At 35.8% G+C, this 17,748-nt stretch overlaps 1 protein-coding gene across 28 annotated transcripts in view; it reads left to right on the forward strand.

Moving 5' to 3' along the window:
- CLASP2 (cytoplasmic linker associated protein 2) overlaps positions 1–17,748 on the forward strand; it is a 154,817-nt gene that overhangs the window by 95,014 nt on the left and 42,055 nt on the right. For 8 of the 28 annotated variants that reach the window (XM_054193579.1, XM_054193581.1, XM_054193591.1 and 5 more), the window contains 9 exons: positions 1,321–1,380; positions 2,549–2,626; positions 3,209–3,376; positions 6,020–6,075; positions 7,304–7,474; positions 10,683–10,706; positions 13,491–13,508; positions 15,631–15,732; positions 15,867–15,893. In XM_054193579.1, coding sequence (XP_054049554.1) covers positions 1,321–1,380; positions 2,549–2,626; positions 3,209–3,376; positions 6,020–6,075; positions 7,304–7,474; positions 10,683–10,706; positions 13,491–13,508; positions 15,631–15,732; positions 15,867–15,893 — 704 coding nt within the window. The remainder of the gene's footprint in view (positions 1–1,320; positions 1,381–2,548; positions 2,627–3,208; positions 3,377–6,019; positions 6,076–7,303; positions 7,475–10,682; positions 10,707–13,490; positions 13,509–15,630; positions 15,733–15,866; positions 15,894–17,748) is intronic. The other 20 variants (XM_054193575.1, XM_054193583.1, XM_054193584.1 and 17 more) reach the window with 7 other exon arrangements.

Genomic DNA, 17,748 nt, shown 5'->3' on the forward strand with positions numbered 1-17,748 from the left:
AGGTGCATCTTCAGCATGTTGCTTTTTCCAAGAACGTGATACTTGAACGCTTGGATTTGCTCTTGACAAAATTAGTTGGTTTCTGACAGTGTCATTTTCTGCACAGAATCTCACTAAAGAGTTGATGCTGTTTCTGGACTCGTGCTGGCCCTGAAGGTGGTATAGCTATGTGTATGCAAGAAATAGCTTGAGCATCTAAACTATTTGGTCTGAATCCAAGCTGGTTTTGCATCCAAAGCAATTATTATCTGAACCCAGATTATAGTGACCTGTCATAACTTCTGGTTTGACTGCAAAACAATTCACAGGGCTTCAGTGCCTCCGCTTACCACAGCTTTGCTGAGGAACATTAGACTGTAGGTGGCTTTGGTCCTGCAGCTCACAATCCACTGAGCATAAATGAAGGTGTCCAAAATCATACTGTTTCCATAGTGACTTCATTGCTTTGGAAAGACAAAGGTAAACTAGATCGGTTATAACAGTGAAAAGCCTTTCAGAGTTTCTTGCCATGTCACGTATGTGTCCAAAGGATTTGGGCACAATAATAATGAAATCTGGCCCTCCAGAACAGGCCAAAGATGCAACATAACCAGAAAAAGTAATAATTTCAGACAGCAGAGTCCACTACCTTTTTTTGAAGACTGTTCTTTGTTATCTGCACCTTCCCAATCCGTGTTGCTTTGATTTTTGTTCACCAGGATCTAGCTTCAGACATATTTTAAAGTATGCCTTTTGCTAATGGCTGTCAGCTGAATTGTCAAGAATTCTGAATTAATAATGAATAAGGTTACATAACTTAGTTTGTATAGTGCCAGCAAATCTTCAGGAGTGCTTTCTATATGCAGAGCCTTGTAATAATGGTCTCATGTTTTCCTTTATGCTACATACTCAGTAATGACAGATGAAAGGATAGTGTTTGTGACAGAAATACACTGCCATCAAAACATGTTGTGACTCAATAGCTGAATTTTTAAAGTATTGATTTTTTTTTTAATAGTTTGCACAATTTTTAAACTTTGATTTTTGTCTGTTATTTTGGGGCTAATGAAACTAACATAGCATATGTGTAATAACATGGCTGATGGTTAATTGAACCACATCTGGTTTTTTGAAGTTAGGATTAGTTAGCTTGTGTGTTTGCTTTCTGTACTGAATATTTTAACTCTGCAATAAGGCGACCAATGCCCTTGTTTGACAGATAAATGTACTTTTATTTTATGTATATGTTTCCCTCAGGGGGAAAGAATAAAGTTACTATTTATTCCACAAGCACATTAGAGAAATGAGTATTAATTAAAATGTTTTGTTCTGTCTTTGTAGGCGCTCCTTTGAATTTTTAGACCTGTTGTTACAAGAGTGGCAGACACATTCGTTGGAAAGGTATGGGCCAGTATACTTTTTCCCAAGAATAAACTGCTAATGAATTTTAAGACAGAAATCTTTTCACTGAATCCTTTAATTGGATCGTGTCGTTTGGTGTTGGCCAAGCTTTATAGCATAGACCATGGTTCTAGCACAGCAGGTCATGTGGCCCATTCAAGTGCCAGGGAGAAGGAGAGGTGTATGCTCCAGCCTTGACTTCATATTGCCTCCTCTCCTTACCTTCCTCTTCTATACCACATGCGAGCAATACATCCTGTACTTTCTCAGAGTTTCACTTATATCATGTATCCTGTGCAGCAAAGATGCTCAGGTGAGCATCTGTCTTTTCTCCTGAAAGGAGGAAATGTGTATGTTTGCTATAAAAGAGGGCAGATGGGATTAGGCTGGAGGACTTTTTCTGGTAATGGTTAAGAGCACACTGTAGCTTCTCCAGGTAGATAGGAAAATGTATGTCAGCTCTGCAGAATGTATACTTTGAGCAAAGGGACTACAGGGCCTCCAGAGAAGGCTCTGAAGAGCTCATCCAACTCTGTAGTCATCTTTCAACCCCTCAAGGTGCCCCTAAGAAAGGGAGCAATGGGGAGATCACTTGATTTATGTCAGAGTGTCTATGTGCATATTTAAAAAAAATGAACAAGAGATTCCCTCCCCCAAAAAAGATAAAGCCCCAAACATGTCTTGAATGAAAATAATCAAAATTTTTTGTTGTGCTGATGGGCACTTTGCTTTCGTTGAGCATGTGTTGAGGTTTAGAACTCGTACACCAACAGCTTTCAGAGGTGAATTTGCAGGAAAGCAAACTTGCTAATCTTAACTTTCTCCTTTTTCTTAATATTAATATAGTGGGGGAAATAGTTTTTTCCATTTCAGGAAAGTAGGTGTCTTAAAAAAGGTATTTTAAAATAACTTTTTAAGTGTGACAGGTGGATGTATGTCTGAAAAGTAGATTATCATTCTTTTAGATTGAGGGAGGAAGTTTACCTAAACCTTTACAGAAGGTGCAGTTATGTCATCAGTGTGATAAGCATTTGTTTACTTCATATCTTAGAAAGAGATACTATCTCAGTGGCTTTTACTTGGAGAAATGTTAATTGAAATGTAAAACTTTACTGCTTAAAATAGGATTTGGAGTAGCAAAATAGCATGAAGAATTTCTGTCTTCTAGGCATGCAGCTGTCTTGGTTGAAACAATCAAGAAGGGCATTCATGATGCTGATGCAGAAGCAAGAGTGGAGGCAAGAAAGTGAGTTTTGGCTACATTTTGCTCTGAAAAATGGTATGGTTTTGGGCATAACATGAGCAGTACAAGGCTCTAATCGGAGGTGAGCGGCTACCTACGGCTGAAGAAGAGGACACAAGTTAGGTTGAAAATTCATGTTTCTGTTCTGAAGTCCTGACTTAATATCTAGTTTCTTTTGCAAAAGGCATTCTGAAAGTTGAGGCAATTAATACTGTCATGCAGCATTTGAGGATTCTACTGAAACAGGAGTCATAAAGGTTGATACTGCTGCAGAATTCTCTTTTTTCCCCCCAGCACTTTGACTAGTGAGTAGTTCAGAAAAGAATTTCTCTTGCTTCCCCACGGAATCGGTAAGTGAATGTCGGAATTTCAGAGGATATAGACTAAGTTATTTTGAAAAGATTAATTCAGTCAGTGTAGCTCGTTTCTTTTATGATTTGATGAGCAGTATTATATGCATTACGTATTTTTAGTCTGTGTTCCTTTCCCTCCCATCCCTGGTTCATTCTGTAGTCTTCACTTCCTGACTCCACAATTTGAAGAAAATACAAAGCAATTACATGTGGTTATTCTCTTATTTTGCAGGGCTTATCTGGGTCTTAGAAATCACTTTCCTAGTGAAGCCGAGACTCTGTACAATTCTCTTGAGCCGCCCTATCAAAGAAGCCTCCAGACGTACTTGAAGAATTCTGGCAGTATAGCATCTCTCCCTCAGTCAGACAGGTCATCCTCCAGCTCACAGGAAAGCCTCAAGTAAGGGTCATTTAACTGTTTCTGAGCCTATAAACAAAGAAAACCTGTTTCTCAAAAGCAAACGAACCAGACTTCTATGGTGTACAAAAAAGCTGCAATTTTATTTTGTCACTTTTAGGGGTTGTTTTTTTAATAAAAATATCTTACTGTGTATTACTTGAGCAAGGTGACAAATAAGGGCAATTATTAACTAGATTTTAGCAGGCTGTTCTTATTCATATTTTTATACCTTAGCAGCCTCTGTTATACCAAAATACCTTCAAGGTTCATATCTTGATGTCCAGCACTGGGGTGCAATGAGTAGGTCTAGGAAAGAAAATGATGGTGTTACTACTTCTTTATCCCTTTTCACTGGGAAGCATGAGAAAGACACGTTGACAGTGAGATTCGTTCAGATGGGAGATTCGTGGGTTTAACACACCCCCCACCCCACCCCCCATCTTCACAGTATTGAATATGTGTTAGCAGTATTTTGTGGCTATGCTAATTATTATGAGAGTGTGCTGCAATCAGTGGTGTATTAAAATGTATACACGGTCTTGAGCTGAGTAGATTATAAAGTTTGCTTAGGTACCAATAGCAAAAGAAATCTTATGTTTTTTTAGTAGAAATGTAACGTAGTAATAGTAGTATGTGGTGATTTTTTTCCTTTAAATTCTTCCTCAAAGTATTTAAACCTGTTAAGATTTCAATTCAGATGGAAGTTATTTTTTTTCTCTTTTTTGACTGCTGCCTTAAATACCAGAGGCTTTCCCTCTTCTATGTGAAATCTTATTTTTGCTATAATACTTGAAATTATAAAAAACATTTTTTAAATAATTGTTTGTAATGTGGGTTATTGCTGACACGTCATTTTCCACAAACAAGTGTTTATTTAAAGATGAATTACTGTTGTTTAAATTAATCCATATTGCCTGTCTGAAAATCAAAGTGCTGTTAATGAGTTACTAGTAATAAAATGTTAAAAACTAAATTATAGAGAAATTAGAATCTTAAAATACTCTCAAATCCCCGAGTGTTACTTCCTGTATTGCAACATAAGTATGACACTACGGAAGGGGAGGAGTAAAATAAGAGATAAACAAAAGAGATGATGATATCGGAAATTAATTTTGAATTGATTTTTCACTAATTTTGCATTTAGATGCATGTTGTTTTCCCTGTGTTACCCCAAATTATATTTCTGGCTTCTAATACAGATGCTGAGTTCTCCCTGTATACACTAACTTAGTGTAAATATGGGTATGGTTTTCTTAAAAGTCTGATCTTCCGTCATTTTTGACCCTCTGAACTTACAGCTCTTACAGATCACTGATGAAAAATGGTTTTAAAGGGGATGGTGGAATGAGGGAAACATGGTGACTTGTGCCTACTTCTATGAAACTGTTCAAATGAAATGTCAATCACAATAGATTGTGGAAATGCTGAAATTCTAACTGTTGTTTGGGCCTTCTGTTTGGAGCAACTTTTGCAAGGTCAGAATGCACCCAGGAGCTCTGCTTGGGCCTCCTCAACTTACTTGCAGCAAAATGCCTCCAAAACACTAGTTAGTAATGTTGGAAAAGCAGGTATTATTTATAATGAGCTGCAAATACACAATCTTCTGTGAGGCGTTGGGTAACAGTGCTGACCTCTATATTATCATTGAGCACCTGAGCTAATAACTCAGATAAATACACAATATGCATCTCCTTTCTCACTTTTTTTTTTTTGTTTAAAATTAGAGGGGGATTATTCTTACTAAAGCTGAGACTGTAGACTTGGGCTGTAATTTGACTATTGATGAAATAGTCAACTGTTTTGGCAAATACAAACCTTTCCAGTCAGATAAATACGTAGATGGCTAGATATGAATCAATGAATAAAGTATCATGCTTTCTTCTACTAGTCTTTTGCTTTTCCCTGGTCCCTCTGATTTTATTTTACCCTTCTGAGCAAGTCAGAAGGAAGGCCTCACAGTTAAACTTGAATAGACGGAAAGACTTTGCTTCAGCAACTGCTCATATTTGCAGTAAGAGGGAAATGGAGAGAAAACATAGAGGAAAAGACATGGGATTTTTCTCCTTTTATAAATTGTGGGAGCCTCTAACATTGAAACAGGGGAAATTCAGTCTAGCTGCTTGGAAGTTCCAGCATTTTCCTTTTTAAATTGTAACTCTATCCTTGGAAGATATAGGACTGGAGGAGGCTTATTAAGTATACGTCTGTTTTCCTTTTTACTGCAGACACCACTTCACATAATTTCTTTCATAAATCAAGCTTTTTGTGTAGCTCCCACTGTTTTTGTTTGACAGCTGATATAGAAGTTGAGCCCTGTGGTTAAAACCTTGTACTGACAACCTTAAATGTGTCTGTGAGCAAGTCTAGAATGCCTGAACTTTGTGTTAGCAAAGTGTGCCTGTTGGTAACCAAAGGATGAGTGCTTTGTGATGAAGATGTAATTTTATAAAATAGAAAAGATAAGGTTGTGTTTTCTTTATCATTCTGTATTTAATGTGTTTATCTAAAATATGCTGAGAAAGTTGAAGGGGAGAAAAGAACAGAAGATACATGTGTTTCTTTCCTGTCTGTTGTTACCTTTGGATCTGATGCATGAGACTTACTTATTTGGTTTATTGTCTTTTTTTTTTTTTTTTTTCCCAGTCGGCCTCTATCTTCTAAATGGTCTGCAGCCAGCCCAGCAAGTCTTGCAGGCAGAGGTAATGTGGTTGCTATATGGTGCAGTGCACCATAATTGTTCTTTATGTTCTTGGAATTAAAAGTTTAAAGTGCAGCTTAAAATCTTACCTGTTTCCAAGTTGGATAGTAGTACCTGTCACTACAAACTATACCTGGAGGTAAGATTGCTTCATACTTGCTTCACATTTTATGTATTTTCAGCTGTTGCAAGTATAAGACATAATTGCTATGTATTGGTACTGTTAATTGATCATCTGTCTTGGAATTTTGTCATGGAACAGTCACTCTCAAAGAAGCAAAACATTATTCTGTGGTCTAGTAGGCTTATGGCAATTGGAAATGAAGGACTCATACCTTCCATCTATTCCCATGTAGCTGCTGCTCTTTATAAAAAAAAAAACACAAAACAAACCCACAGATTTGTAATTCAAAGAGTTTAATTTTGTCTTGAGTTTTCAGAATTTAATATCTTTGCTCTCTTTTCACGTATTGTGTTTGTAATTCTTGTGGAGTAAATAGTTGAACTTTTTACAAATGGAAAGTAATTGAGAGTTCTGGTTTTCTGGATACTGAAACTGTTACAGGGGAGTCAAGTTTTGAATACATAAAACAATGGTTAAAATTAACTGAAGTGAATAGTTAATATTCAGTAAATAATAGGAGGTGAATGTAAAAATACTTTACAAATGATTAGACCCTAAAGCAATTCAAGGTAGGCATTCAGCTTGCCTGTGACTTTATCCTAGCTGAAGTGTGGGAATATCTTCCCACAGTATCGCAAGGGATGCTGTGAATTTCTGTATGCTTGTGAAACATTCAATAATGTAATAAATCACATAAATGTTCAAAATTATGTAATTTGTACTAGGGTGGGAGCATGTAGTTTGTATTAAATAATGGTAAAATTTCATGCTGAATGAAGATAAATACTACTGAAAAATAAACTGTTCTTTATCCAGTTGAAGGTCTCCCTGCTCATTGCAGGGAGGGTTGGACTAGATGGACTTTAAACATCCTTTCCAACCCAGACTATTCTATGATTCTATGAATTTCATGGCAACACCACATCTAGTTTGCTTCTTCAGTAATACTTTGTTTAATATTAACTTGACTTAACGCTACTTTGCATCTTTTTTTGTACTTCTTGCAGTTATGCTGCAGTAGTAGATGATGTTGACCTTTTAAATATAATTAATTTTATTCATTACCAACTAACTTGCTAATTTTTTTTTTCTCTTTTTTTGCTAGTTTCAGGCAGCAGCAAGAGTGTTCCAAGTCCAGGAACTCTGCAAAGGTCTCGCAGCGACATCGATGTTAATGCTGCCGCAGGTGCAAAGGCCCGCCATGCTGCTGGACAGACAGCTGGAGCTGGGCGCTTGTCAGCAGCTGGTCTACCTCCGGGATCTTACGCTTCACTAGGTAAGGGAAACATCTCTACAATATTGTGAAATATATTTTGAGGTTTTTGATCAAAAACTTAAGGGAAAATACTTCCACATTTGAAAAATTGTCATCATTTTTAGTAGCGTTGGGGTATTGCAAAAGAGCAGGTGTTCTGCAGTAAGTTACCAGCTGTGATAGAGGTTTTAATTTTCTTGTGCTGGAAGAATGATGATGCAAAGAATGTATCCATACTATGCTCTTTAAATATGTTAATCTGGAATTAAGTATTGGAAGGAACGGTACCTTCACTTAATAGCAAATTTTGATCATGGCTTTTTTGTTTCTAGAAGTAATAGGGAAATAAGCATTTGATTTTTCCATTTTTCTCAGCTCTTTAGCTGACAATTTTACAACGCTGCTAAAGAGATGTTCTGGCAGTAAGTGGTGGCTTCTTCATGTAATACAGAAGTGTTTTACATGGTAATATACAGCATTGATTTCATAGATTTCTTCCAAAGCATGCTGATGGAACTATGTATATGTTTTTATCTAGGTGACAGTCTTCATTGATAGGAATATTTGCTGTTAGACACAGAAAATGCTACAAATGATAAGAGTGCAGAAAAGTGTGGTGGTAGAGGCTAGAACCTCCACTAAGTGGGGGGGGGGGGGCGGATAAAGGAATATGGGCATGCTTTTGTTCTTTTGAAGTTATCCGTACTGCAGGGATAGCAATGAGGGAGGTGAGGTTCAGTGTTCCCAAAACTGTTAGTTTTTTCTTCTCAGTTTATGTGCCAGTTAGATCACCAAGAAGGCATGATCAAATATCAGCATTGCTGAAGATGATCACGATAGAGGCAGAGAAACTATATAGTTACCTTGTGTTTGGGGAGATGTTAGGATACAATTAGGCTGTGGTTTTCAAAGTTTTTGGTTGTGCTTTTTTAAATTAAATTTTAAGTTAAAAGCTATTTTAAATTATTCTTTTGTTATCAGCACCTACTTGAAATGGTTTGAATACCATTGATGTTAGGATTAAGTTTATGAGTGTGAGCAATACTGACTAAAAAGAATACTTGCAACTTGAAGTAGTAAATTCGGGTGTGGGCTCCCTCTAGTGCCCACAGGGGGAAAATAAGAGAACCTGCTGAGTAGCAAGTGGGCACCAAAGTTAGGCTGCTCAGTCTGCTTGGTGGAGGAGATATGCTTGTGGTTATTGCTTGAGGAATTCTCAGTTCCTCCTAACTTAATGCCTGAAAGCCTGAAAGAAGTGGGATGATTATTCTCCAAGACCAGAGTATTGCCTGGTCTGTTTTGGTGTGCAGTAGGATGTATTCTGAATCTCAAAGTTGGAGTTCAGCTATGTGAGAAGTAAAAGTGACACAGAGCATGGTGGTGGAAGGAAAAAAAAACCACGGTTAAACAGAAAACAAAGAGAAATCTCTCTCTGATTATTTTCTTCATGCTGCTGAAAGGAAGGGACTACTTTGGTCTTAAGAGGTTCACAAAAATTCAGCTCTTGATTTGGAGTACTGATTTGCTTTCAGAACATTTTAAGCAATATGTTATTCATGCCCAGGATTTTGTAAGCAAGGCTGGAGAAGGGCACAGAGATTTTCAGGGAAGTAAATAGTGGTGGTTTTATGCAGGAAAATAACAGAAATAAAAAAATAGCTTATTCCCTTTGTAGTTTATAGATTTGGTGAGTAGGGTTGTGGAGAGAAATAAATATAAGTCCAGGTCATATTCTTTTAAAGGATTTGAGTAGCTGGAAAGCTTTGCCTTGCTAGCAGGTGCAATCACTTGGGAAGAAGAATAAAATGATTATTTGAAATGGCAAAATAATGTGATAACTAGCAATGTATAGTAAAGTCAAATCCTATTACAAATGATAGAAGGGCAGTGATAGTCAAGGAGAGGAAGGTTTGTTTACAGTCACACAGAAGCTGTACTGCTTGATTAATCTTGGTTTATTCCCCTAACAGTTTTTTTTAATAATGGTAAGGTAATTTAAATGACACGTACCTGTCCCCTCTTACCTATGTAGAGAGTGTGACTATCTTGTGCTTGGCTATGGATTAACCATGGAATTCACCTCAAAATATCATTTGCTCTTAGTTTTCAAAAGGTAACCTTGAAATGAATGGGGGTGAATCTAAGTAAGTGCCGTGTTTCAGAAAATGGGCTAATTTGTTAACTTCTGCCCTCTGTTCATTTTAAGCGAGTTGTTTATACTAAATCCAAATATGGTGGCTTAAATGACAGAATTGTCCAGGTAATGGTGACCATGGTACTAAAATGCCTAGAAAATGTTACTGTATTTCCGTAAAGCTTCCCACGTCATCTCAGGTATTGCAGTCAATATAAAAAGAATGTTGTCTCCTGGAGTTGAATTTATTTTCACCCTTACTTACAGAGAAACATCCACCTTTTGCTTAGACAGCTGCCAAATATAGGGCCTCAGAGGACCACAAGTTCATGAGCGTAGTAATCTATAATTGTCTCCACCCATCTCTTCCCTTTTTGTTGTTAATAGAACAACTCTTGCTTGCTTTTATGATTTTTTTAAAGACTGTTCTAGAAGCAGGAGGACATTCTCTACTTTAGTTATTCTAAATGTTGACTGTCTTTGATATCCTTAAAGATTAATGTCCTTTTTGTGGAGACTTGAGCTGTAATTATCTATGTCCCGTGCTAAATATTTTAATTTTGATTGTTACTGTCAGAATATGTATGTACTACCTTCCAGCTGAACTGGTAAATCTTTAATGCTTTTAAACTAGAGTGGAACTTTCTCCCATTTGTCCTTTGTCTTTATTGTGATGTCTTTTTCCCTCCTGTCCCTTACCCTAGGTGGGGCTTCATGCTCAGTAGCAGATTTCGTATGAAATAAAAGTATTGTGGTTCGCTAATGATATGTAATGATGGTTCAGTAACTGTTGACAGCAAGCATGACACAGTTTATAAATAATTTACTGTAAGGCTTTGCTCGAATCTGACTAATATGGAGAGATTAAACACTCCTGTGCAGGGTACTTGTACCCCATTCTGTAATTTTGTACCTTGGACTGAGAGAAACCAACTTTACTTAAGGTAATTTATACATGCATGAATTAGATAAACGTGTCTGCTGTATTTATTATTAATGTATTTTCCTTAATTAATGTTTTATGACTCTGCTGTGAACACCTTTATTCTAACACACTAAGTTTTCCATGTTTCTTTGCCTGCTTTTTCAACAAAGAGGATACTTCTGACAAGATGGATGGTAAGAAATTGTTTAGTCTGTCCTCTTAATTCTATTAAATATTTAATAAAGTGCCTTTTATGTAAAATTATAGATGTTTAATATATTTGTCTGTTCATTAACAAAATACTATGCGGTTTTCATTAACCCCTATGTAATCTTGCTGTCTTAATATATGTGTTGTGTTATTGCTGTGTTTGTCAATGTTTTTGATGATTCGTCATTATCAGCAACAGAAATTTTCTCTTAGTGATTGGACATTACTCCTGTTTTTTTAAAAAAGCTCCATTAATTACAGAGGAATTCTGTAATCAATACATGCTTTTTTAACTAGCTCTAGTTCCATTGTGTTTCATAGTCTTACCTGTAAAGTCAAATTTTTTGACTTCTTGGCAGAACAGCAATGGGAGAGCAGACGATGCTTGGTGACATAATTAAGGATTTTTTAAAAAATAAAACTAAAATATTCTTTTTCCAAACTATCAAAATCTAGTCTAGCTACCTAATTTTAAGTGCCTGTAAATCCTGTAGTACAATGTAATATTATTAAAGAATGATTTGTTAAGAAGACCTACCTGTTAAAATAACAAGTATTCCAGCTAAGTTTTAGCCCTTACTTTTTCTTAATTCACTGTATTAAACACATGGAAGGAGTTGACATGTATTTTTATCCTAACTGCAAAGCAGTTGAGAATTTGGCTTCTCTCAGCAGTTGTCTGTTTCAGGTATGTGCAAGTAACGTTTCCTGTATAATAAAGTGACAGAATCCCAGCTTGATGCCTGATAATTCTAGTTCTAATTTAATGCTGGGGAACACTTAATGAGTCAGTTATATTTGCTACTTACTTAATAACTCTTGTCATGTGTTTATTAACAGTACATGTTTCAAAAAATGAGTAGTTTACTGAAAGCAAAGCCAATGATAATTTTCACAGAAAGGAAAACAGTAAGAAGGTAGATCTCTAAAACCCCGAATCTTGAATCATTTTAAAGCTCAGATAATCAATTTCATGACAGATACTTTCTGGAAGAAGTTGAGCCATTTTTGAGTATTGCAGATGGCAAGCCTACTTTAATAAAATGAAGGGGCGTTGTAAGGGATAGTAGTGTGTCTGTCTTGCTTATTTTCGTATCAGATTTCCTTATATTGCATATAATAGCATTTATTTATAACTATCTGTGCTAAACACTTAATCTTGAGCTTTTGCACATTGTTACCAGCAATAAAGGTTCTTAGGGACATGTGTACTGGATTTTTCTTTTGTTCAGACTAGTAGTCAGAACTAATGGTGTCCCACCTGTCTATGTAAAAATTGTGGGGGAAGTACTACACAATTAATCAGAGTAACAGGATGGGGTTTTTTCTAGAGGATATCTGTAGAGATGTTGTGTGAGATGGAATGAACACAGCTTAGCTCTCCAGCTGTAGCTGTGTGATACAGCTGCTCTGATCTAACTGCCACCAGGAGGAACTAATTGTTTTTCCTTTTCCCACTAGTCTTGGCCACATGTTTCTGCCACTTGTAATACTCCATTGTCAATCACTGTAGGTGAACAAACTCCAGAAAACTGATATCATAAACCAAAAGTGAATAGTGTTCTACTATTTAGCTTTTGGAGCTGACTGTGAGCCTTTAGCCATCCACACCAGGTGGCAGACAAGGGTGGAGAGGAAGGAGAAGCAGAACAAGTCCTTTTAAGGAGCAGCTAGCTGTTAACCTGGCTTAGGTGTTGCATAGAACCTGCCTTCCAAGACCTAGCTCTGGAAGAATGTTGGATTTGGGGGTGTAGTTTAGAGTTTGTGGTTTTTTTGTACTGGCTAACAAATTTGATCTAGAAAACTTTGAGACACTCCTACATACATATTACTGTAACTGATTTTTGTGAAGAAGCAATGAAATTTACACTGAATTAATTTTTTAAAGGGAGTTTTTAAAAATAGTGCCTTGAAGATGGTATAATATGAGAAAGCCTAATCATTGCTGTTTCTACCTTGTAAGAGAACTACAGAGAGTAAGAATGAAAATGGAAATACCCTTTGATTTTTTTGAGGCATTTAACATTTTTATCACTGCTAATATGTATTTTATTCCATAATCAGATTTCATTCAAAGGAACTTAGAGAGGAATGACTCCTGTTTAGATAGCTTCCCATCAGTTCCTAAGTACTGATGTCAGTAAAAAGATTTGTCCGACTCTCATTTTGTCATAATCAAGCCTTGTTAAGCTTGGCATAGTTGTTCAAGTGTGATCTGGTTTCAGCAAGCTCGTATTTCTTCCAGTTTTCTGAGCAAAACTTGATCCTTGTGCATATAGATCTTCAAAGTAATCACAGACTTAATTCAGAGAAATCCTCCTTGCTGACAGTTCCTATCAAATTATCACTGTCCAGTGTGGGAAACACTGTCCTTGTGTTTTTCTCTGAGGTAATTTATAATAGTATGTTTTATATTTTCAGAAGACCTCACACTAAAATATTTTTAATGTCTGCTTTGATCTGTACATGTCATTTTGTTGACTTACCTCATAGATGTAATTTTTTTCTATTGATTTTTTTTTTGGTGGCTTTGTAACAACTTTGGAAGGCAGTGCTGTCTAAATATTATGTTCTTGTAAATCACTAACAGTACAGTATGGGTGTTTCTTGATAATTTTGCTTCAATTCAATAATGGAGTTGCAACACAAAAGCTTTAGCCCTCTTGACTTGATAAAATTTGTCAAGATTCATAAGATTAATCTCAAAAAGGAATTGGAGAGACAGTATTGTTTGGAATATCATGCATTTTATTATTTTCTCTGTTTAGGAACAGCTTCTGAAGATGGTAAGAAAATATTTTGTTAGACTAGCTAATATTTTCAGCTTTGTATTTTCATTGATGCAAATTAAGCTTTGAAAGTAGAATATGGTCTTTCTGAGGCTTTGTGGAGGTTCATAACTCCAGATAGCTTATGCATCTAATATTTGGTTGTTGTGTAGAATTTTTTTAATTCTTTTGCTTTTATTTTAATTCTCAAGTACCCATCTGCAGTAGAAGTGTCATTGCTTAACATTTTTAGTGTGAAAATACAGGAGCTTCATAATTTCGCATTTGTTTTTTAAAGCAAATCTTGTCACAGAATATTTCATCAAATGTGTTCACGCTCTGGGAAGCAGGTGCTACTATTACTGATTTTTTTTGAGACTTGGGAATTCAGTTTTAACATGGTATTAACATTTAAACCTGTAATTAGTGAATGGATACAGAGACTCCAAGTGAGTTAACAGTTCATTTGCCTCAGAAATACAAACTGGTTTTTCACTTTGATAAAATTGAACCAGGTTCCAAGTGATAATTTAACACAGGATTGAAATAGTGGCACTCTGTATTCCTAGGTTTTTGGGCCAAATTCTGAATGCAGTTACATGCCTTGCAGTCTCACAGCACTCTGGGAAAACATTGCCATTGCACGGGGATAACTAGTAGAGTTTGGACTAGTTAATCTAACCGTTCTTGCTAGCATATTGTTTTCTAATGGTTCTAATAGTGAATAACCTCCTTTATCCTGATTCTCTTCTTGTAGACTCTCATCTATGGCTATTCCCTCTACTTGGATGAATAATATTAACTTGATTGGTCTCCAAATTCTGCTGTGGAAAGCCTAAAGAGGCTAGAACTAAATAACAGTCTGTGTACCTAATTCTTCTGGGTCAATATTGACTCTACATGTCTAGAAAATATTTTAATTATGCTGTTTTTCAAAGTGGATTACTTGTCGAGCTAGATCCACCCTGTATAAGCTTTTTGAGTTTTGTTCTTGCAACTTATAAGAATTACAGTTAGCATGGTTTTGGTTTTTGTTTCATTTTTCTGTGGTTTGAGCGGTTGGATTAGGAAATGTAGTACACAGCTCTACTATTTTCTTTTATGAATAATCTTTCAGTTACCTATAATTCATCCAATTGGGGTCTTCCTTCCTTTTGTAATTTCGTTGTATACTCTGGCTGTTTTGAGGAATATGGCTAATAATGCAGAAAGGTTTAACCCAAAACCAAGATGGTTTGTCATTCTAGAGAGAAGTAAATCTGTTTGTTTAGTTTAGATATTCAGTTTACTCTTCCTCAGCTCTTCTGTCTGGTGAGGGGAGTAGTATTTCCTTATATCATGTTGTCACTGAGAAGTACAGGAAAAGACTTTGGAAATCCTGTAGAAGTCTGTATGACTGAGGCCAGGAAAACAGAATCTTCAGTAATAGGAAAGCTAGCATTTAGATTTCTAAAAAAGGAGTGAAGTTAGGAAGAAACATCAGAACCCAATTAAAAAACCAGTCAACATAATTTTTGTAGTTTTATGCCAGCAAAAGTAGAATTACAACCACAAGTAACCATGGGAACACTGTACCTGATACAGCAACATTAGCATATGCATTGCCTATTATATTTAATAAACTTACCTTTTTTTCAGTATCAGAGAATCAAAGGGTGGTTTAGATTGGAAGAGACCTTAAAGATCATCCAGTTCCAACCCACTTGCTGTGGGCAGGGACACCTCCCATTAGACCAGGCTGCTCAAAGCCCCATCCAGCCTGCCCTTGAACACTTCCAGGGATGGGACCTCTGCAACTTCTATGGGCAACTTGTTCCAGTGTGTCACCACCCTAATATAATCAACCTATTTATGTAGGAAGCAAGAATTAGCTAGCTAGTTCAGGGTGTTTAAAGGATAATGTGTAAATTGTTTACTGAAACGTGTAGCATCAGAGGAGAAGTATTTTGATTCCTCAACTATTAAGTCCTTCAAGTTGTTCAAATTTCTACTAATTATCCCAAACGAATTTTCACCAATTGAGTTATGTTATGCTTCTTTTTTTAATTACAGAAACTTAAGAAAATACTAGTAAATGCTGTGATGCTATGCTTTCTACATTACTGTGAAAAACTGATTTAATGCCATTTTTCTTTTACAGGTCGTGTACGAACAAAGCTTTCAACACCTTCTATTGGTATTGGAAATTCTAAAACGGATTCCAGAGGACGGAGCAGAACCAAAGTGGTGTCACAGTCTCAGCGTATGTATTTTCTGTTTGTCAGTTATATCTGATAAAGAGGCCAAATGCTTAAGCAAATATTCATTGACCAATGGCTACAGTCAAAGTTAATTTTAAAAAAAAGCTACATACTGAGTTGTTGTTCTGTGCCTTAGGTTCATCATCGCCAGACCAAAATGAAGGTATTTTTTTCAGTGTTTTGGATCAGTGGTATTTGCATGCTTTTCTAATTCATGTTGTTTTTCTCTGGACAAAATACTAGGTTAGGTTTTAGTTTGCCAATTAAATTAGATAATGTAACAGGAAATTAAATCTACCCTTAAATTCTGTCTTCAGTTATAACTTCTCAACATTCTTTTCCCCCCCCTTTCTGACCTTCCCAACACAAAAGACCAGTAAACTTCTGTGTCAGTTACGTATGACACATGGATGAGTAATACAGAAGAGTGGGTAGGCTGAATAGTGTCCTCAGGGTTACCTGCAAAACCTAATTTTTCATTTTTCAAAGTCTTATTTTTCAGCCAGAAATACTTTCATTTTAAGCTAGACACTACCCTAACTCTTGGATATATACTCCCTTTTTTGTATGACAGCTATTACCTTTACCTAACTTTTCTTTGGAGTAAAAATACTAAACCCTAACTTTATAATCACTTACTTAGCTTATATTGAATCAAAGGGTTAAAATAAGCAATTTACTGTATATCAGCTAATCCACAGTAATGTTCTGTGTTTGTTTAGAAACCAAAGCAAATGCAAAATGTCTGATCTAGTGCAGCACTCTGTCATTAATTAAAAAGGCCTGATTACCTCACATTCTGTGGCACTGGCTGACCTACAGCAATTTGTTCACACATCTGATGTCTCCAACAGACACCTTCTTACTAAGCTCTGTAGCCTTTTCAGATTCTTATCTTTGTCTAATTAAGTGAAATGCAATGAAATTAATGAAAGGGAGACATATTAACAATAAAATTAAAATAAATTAATAAATTAAATTAAAATAAAATAATATAGTTTGTCAGATTTAATGCTATAAACCCAGTAAATTATACAGATTTTAAATTTTCCGGTACAATCATTTTGCTATCAGTAACCGTATTCACTTTATTCTAATAAAACCCTGTAATTCTGTGTTTAATGGCAGAAATGTTTATTTTCATAGCAATGACTGCGTTTATCATAAATAGAATTACTTAGGAGGTTAAGAAAGCAGGTAGAAGAGTTTGGGGGCTTTTTTTTTTCCTGTTAGAGTACTTCCCATTCACTTTTGCATTACTTCATTTTCCAGCAAATACAGTTGGATCAAACCTGATCCAATGCTTGCAGGTTTTGTGAAATAAAACTTTCAAAAAATCTGAACAGATCAATATAAAATAATGAAATCCAATAACAGAAGTTCTCTTAAGTAATTTTTTGCTTTGACAGTGCTCTAATCCCACAAGTGTGTGTGGGATGAGAGCTTGAAAATCAACTCTAGTTATTGGCTGTGACAAGGTTGTGCAAAACTTGTTTTACGTTTTTGGTGTTAATATGACTGCACTGTATCATAAGCGAAAAATCTTTGGATTAATAATTTAAGGAGGAGGGGAGGTAACAGTCCCGTCAAATCACTTTTTCCCTTTACAGATACTGCTTACAGCTTTTCATAACACTCTTCATTAGTATTAGGAACGTTCTAAAATAAGCTTTTTGAAAGTACCTTCGTGCTTTGAATAGATTTGGTAAATTCTTAAAACACTAAGGAGTTTGAGAAAGTGTTTGGGGGAGGTGTTAAATTCAGGTAGCAATATAAGACTTTTGCGATGATTATCGTCATATAATATTAATTAAATTGACTGTATATTCAGGGAAACAAACTGAAGCTTTTTCAGTTTCTTTTTTCTAATAATGACAGTTTTTACCCAAGAGAATTCATTTTTGCACAGTAGTAATGTCTAAACAGACAAGTTGAATTGATATTGAAATAACTAGATTTGTCTTCATGGGGTGATATGTGAAAATTAAATGCATGAAATGCATCTTTATAGGCTTTTA

This window comes from Rissa tridactyla, chromosome 2 (genome assembly GCF_028500815.1).
Source record: "Rissa tridactyla isolate bRisTri1 chromosome 2, bRisTri1.patW.cur.20221130, whole genome shotgun sequence".
Lineage (NCBI taxonomy): Eukaryota > Metazoa > Chordata > Aves > Charadriiformes > Laridae > Rissa > Rissa tridactyla.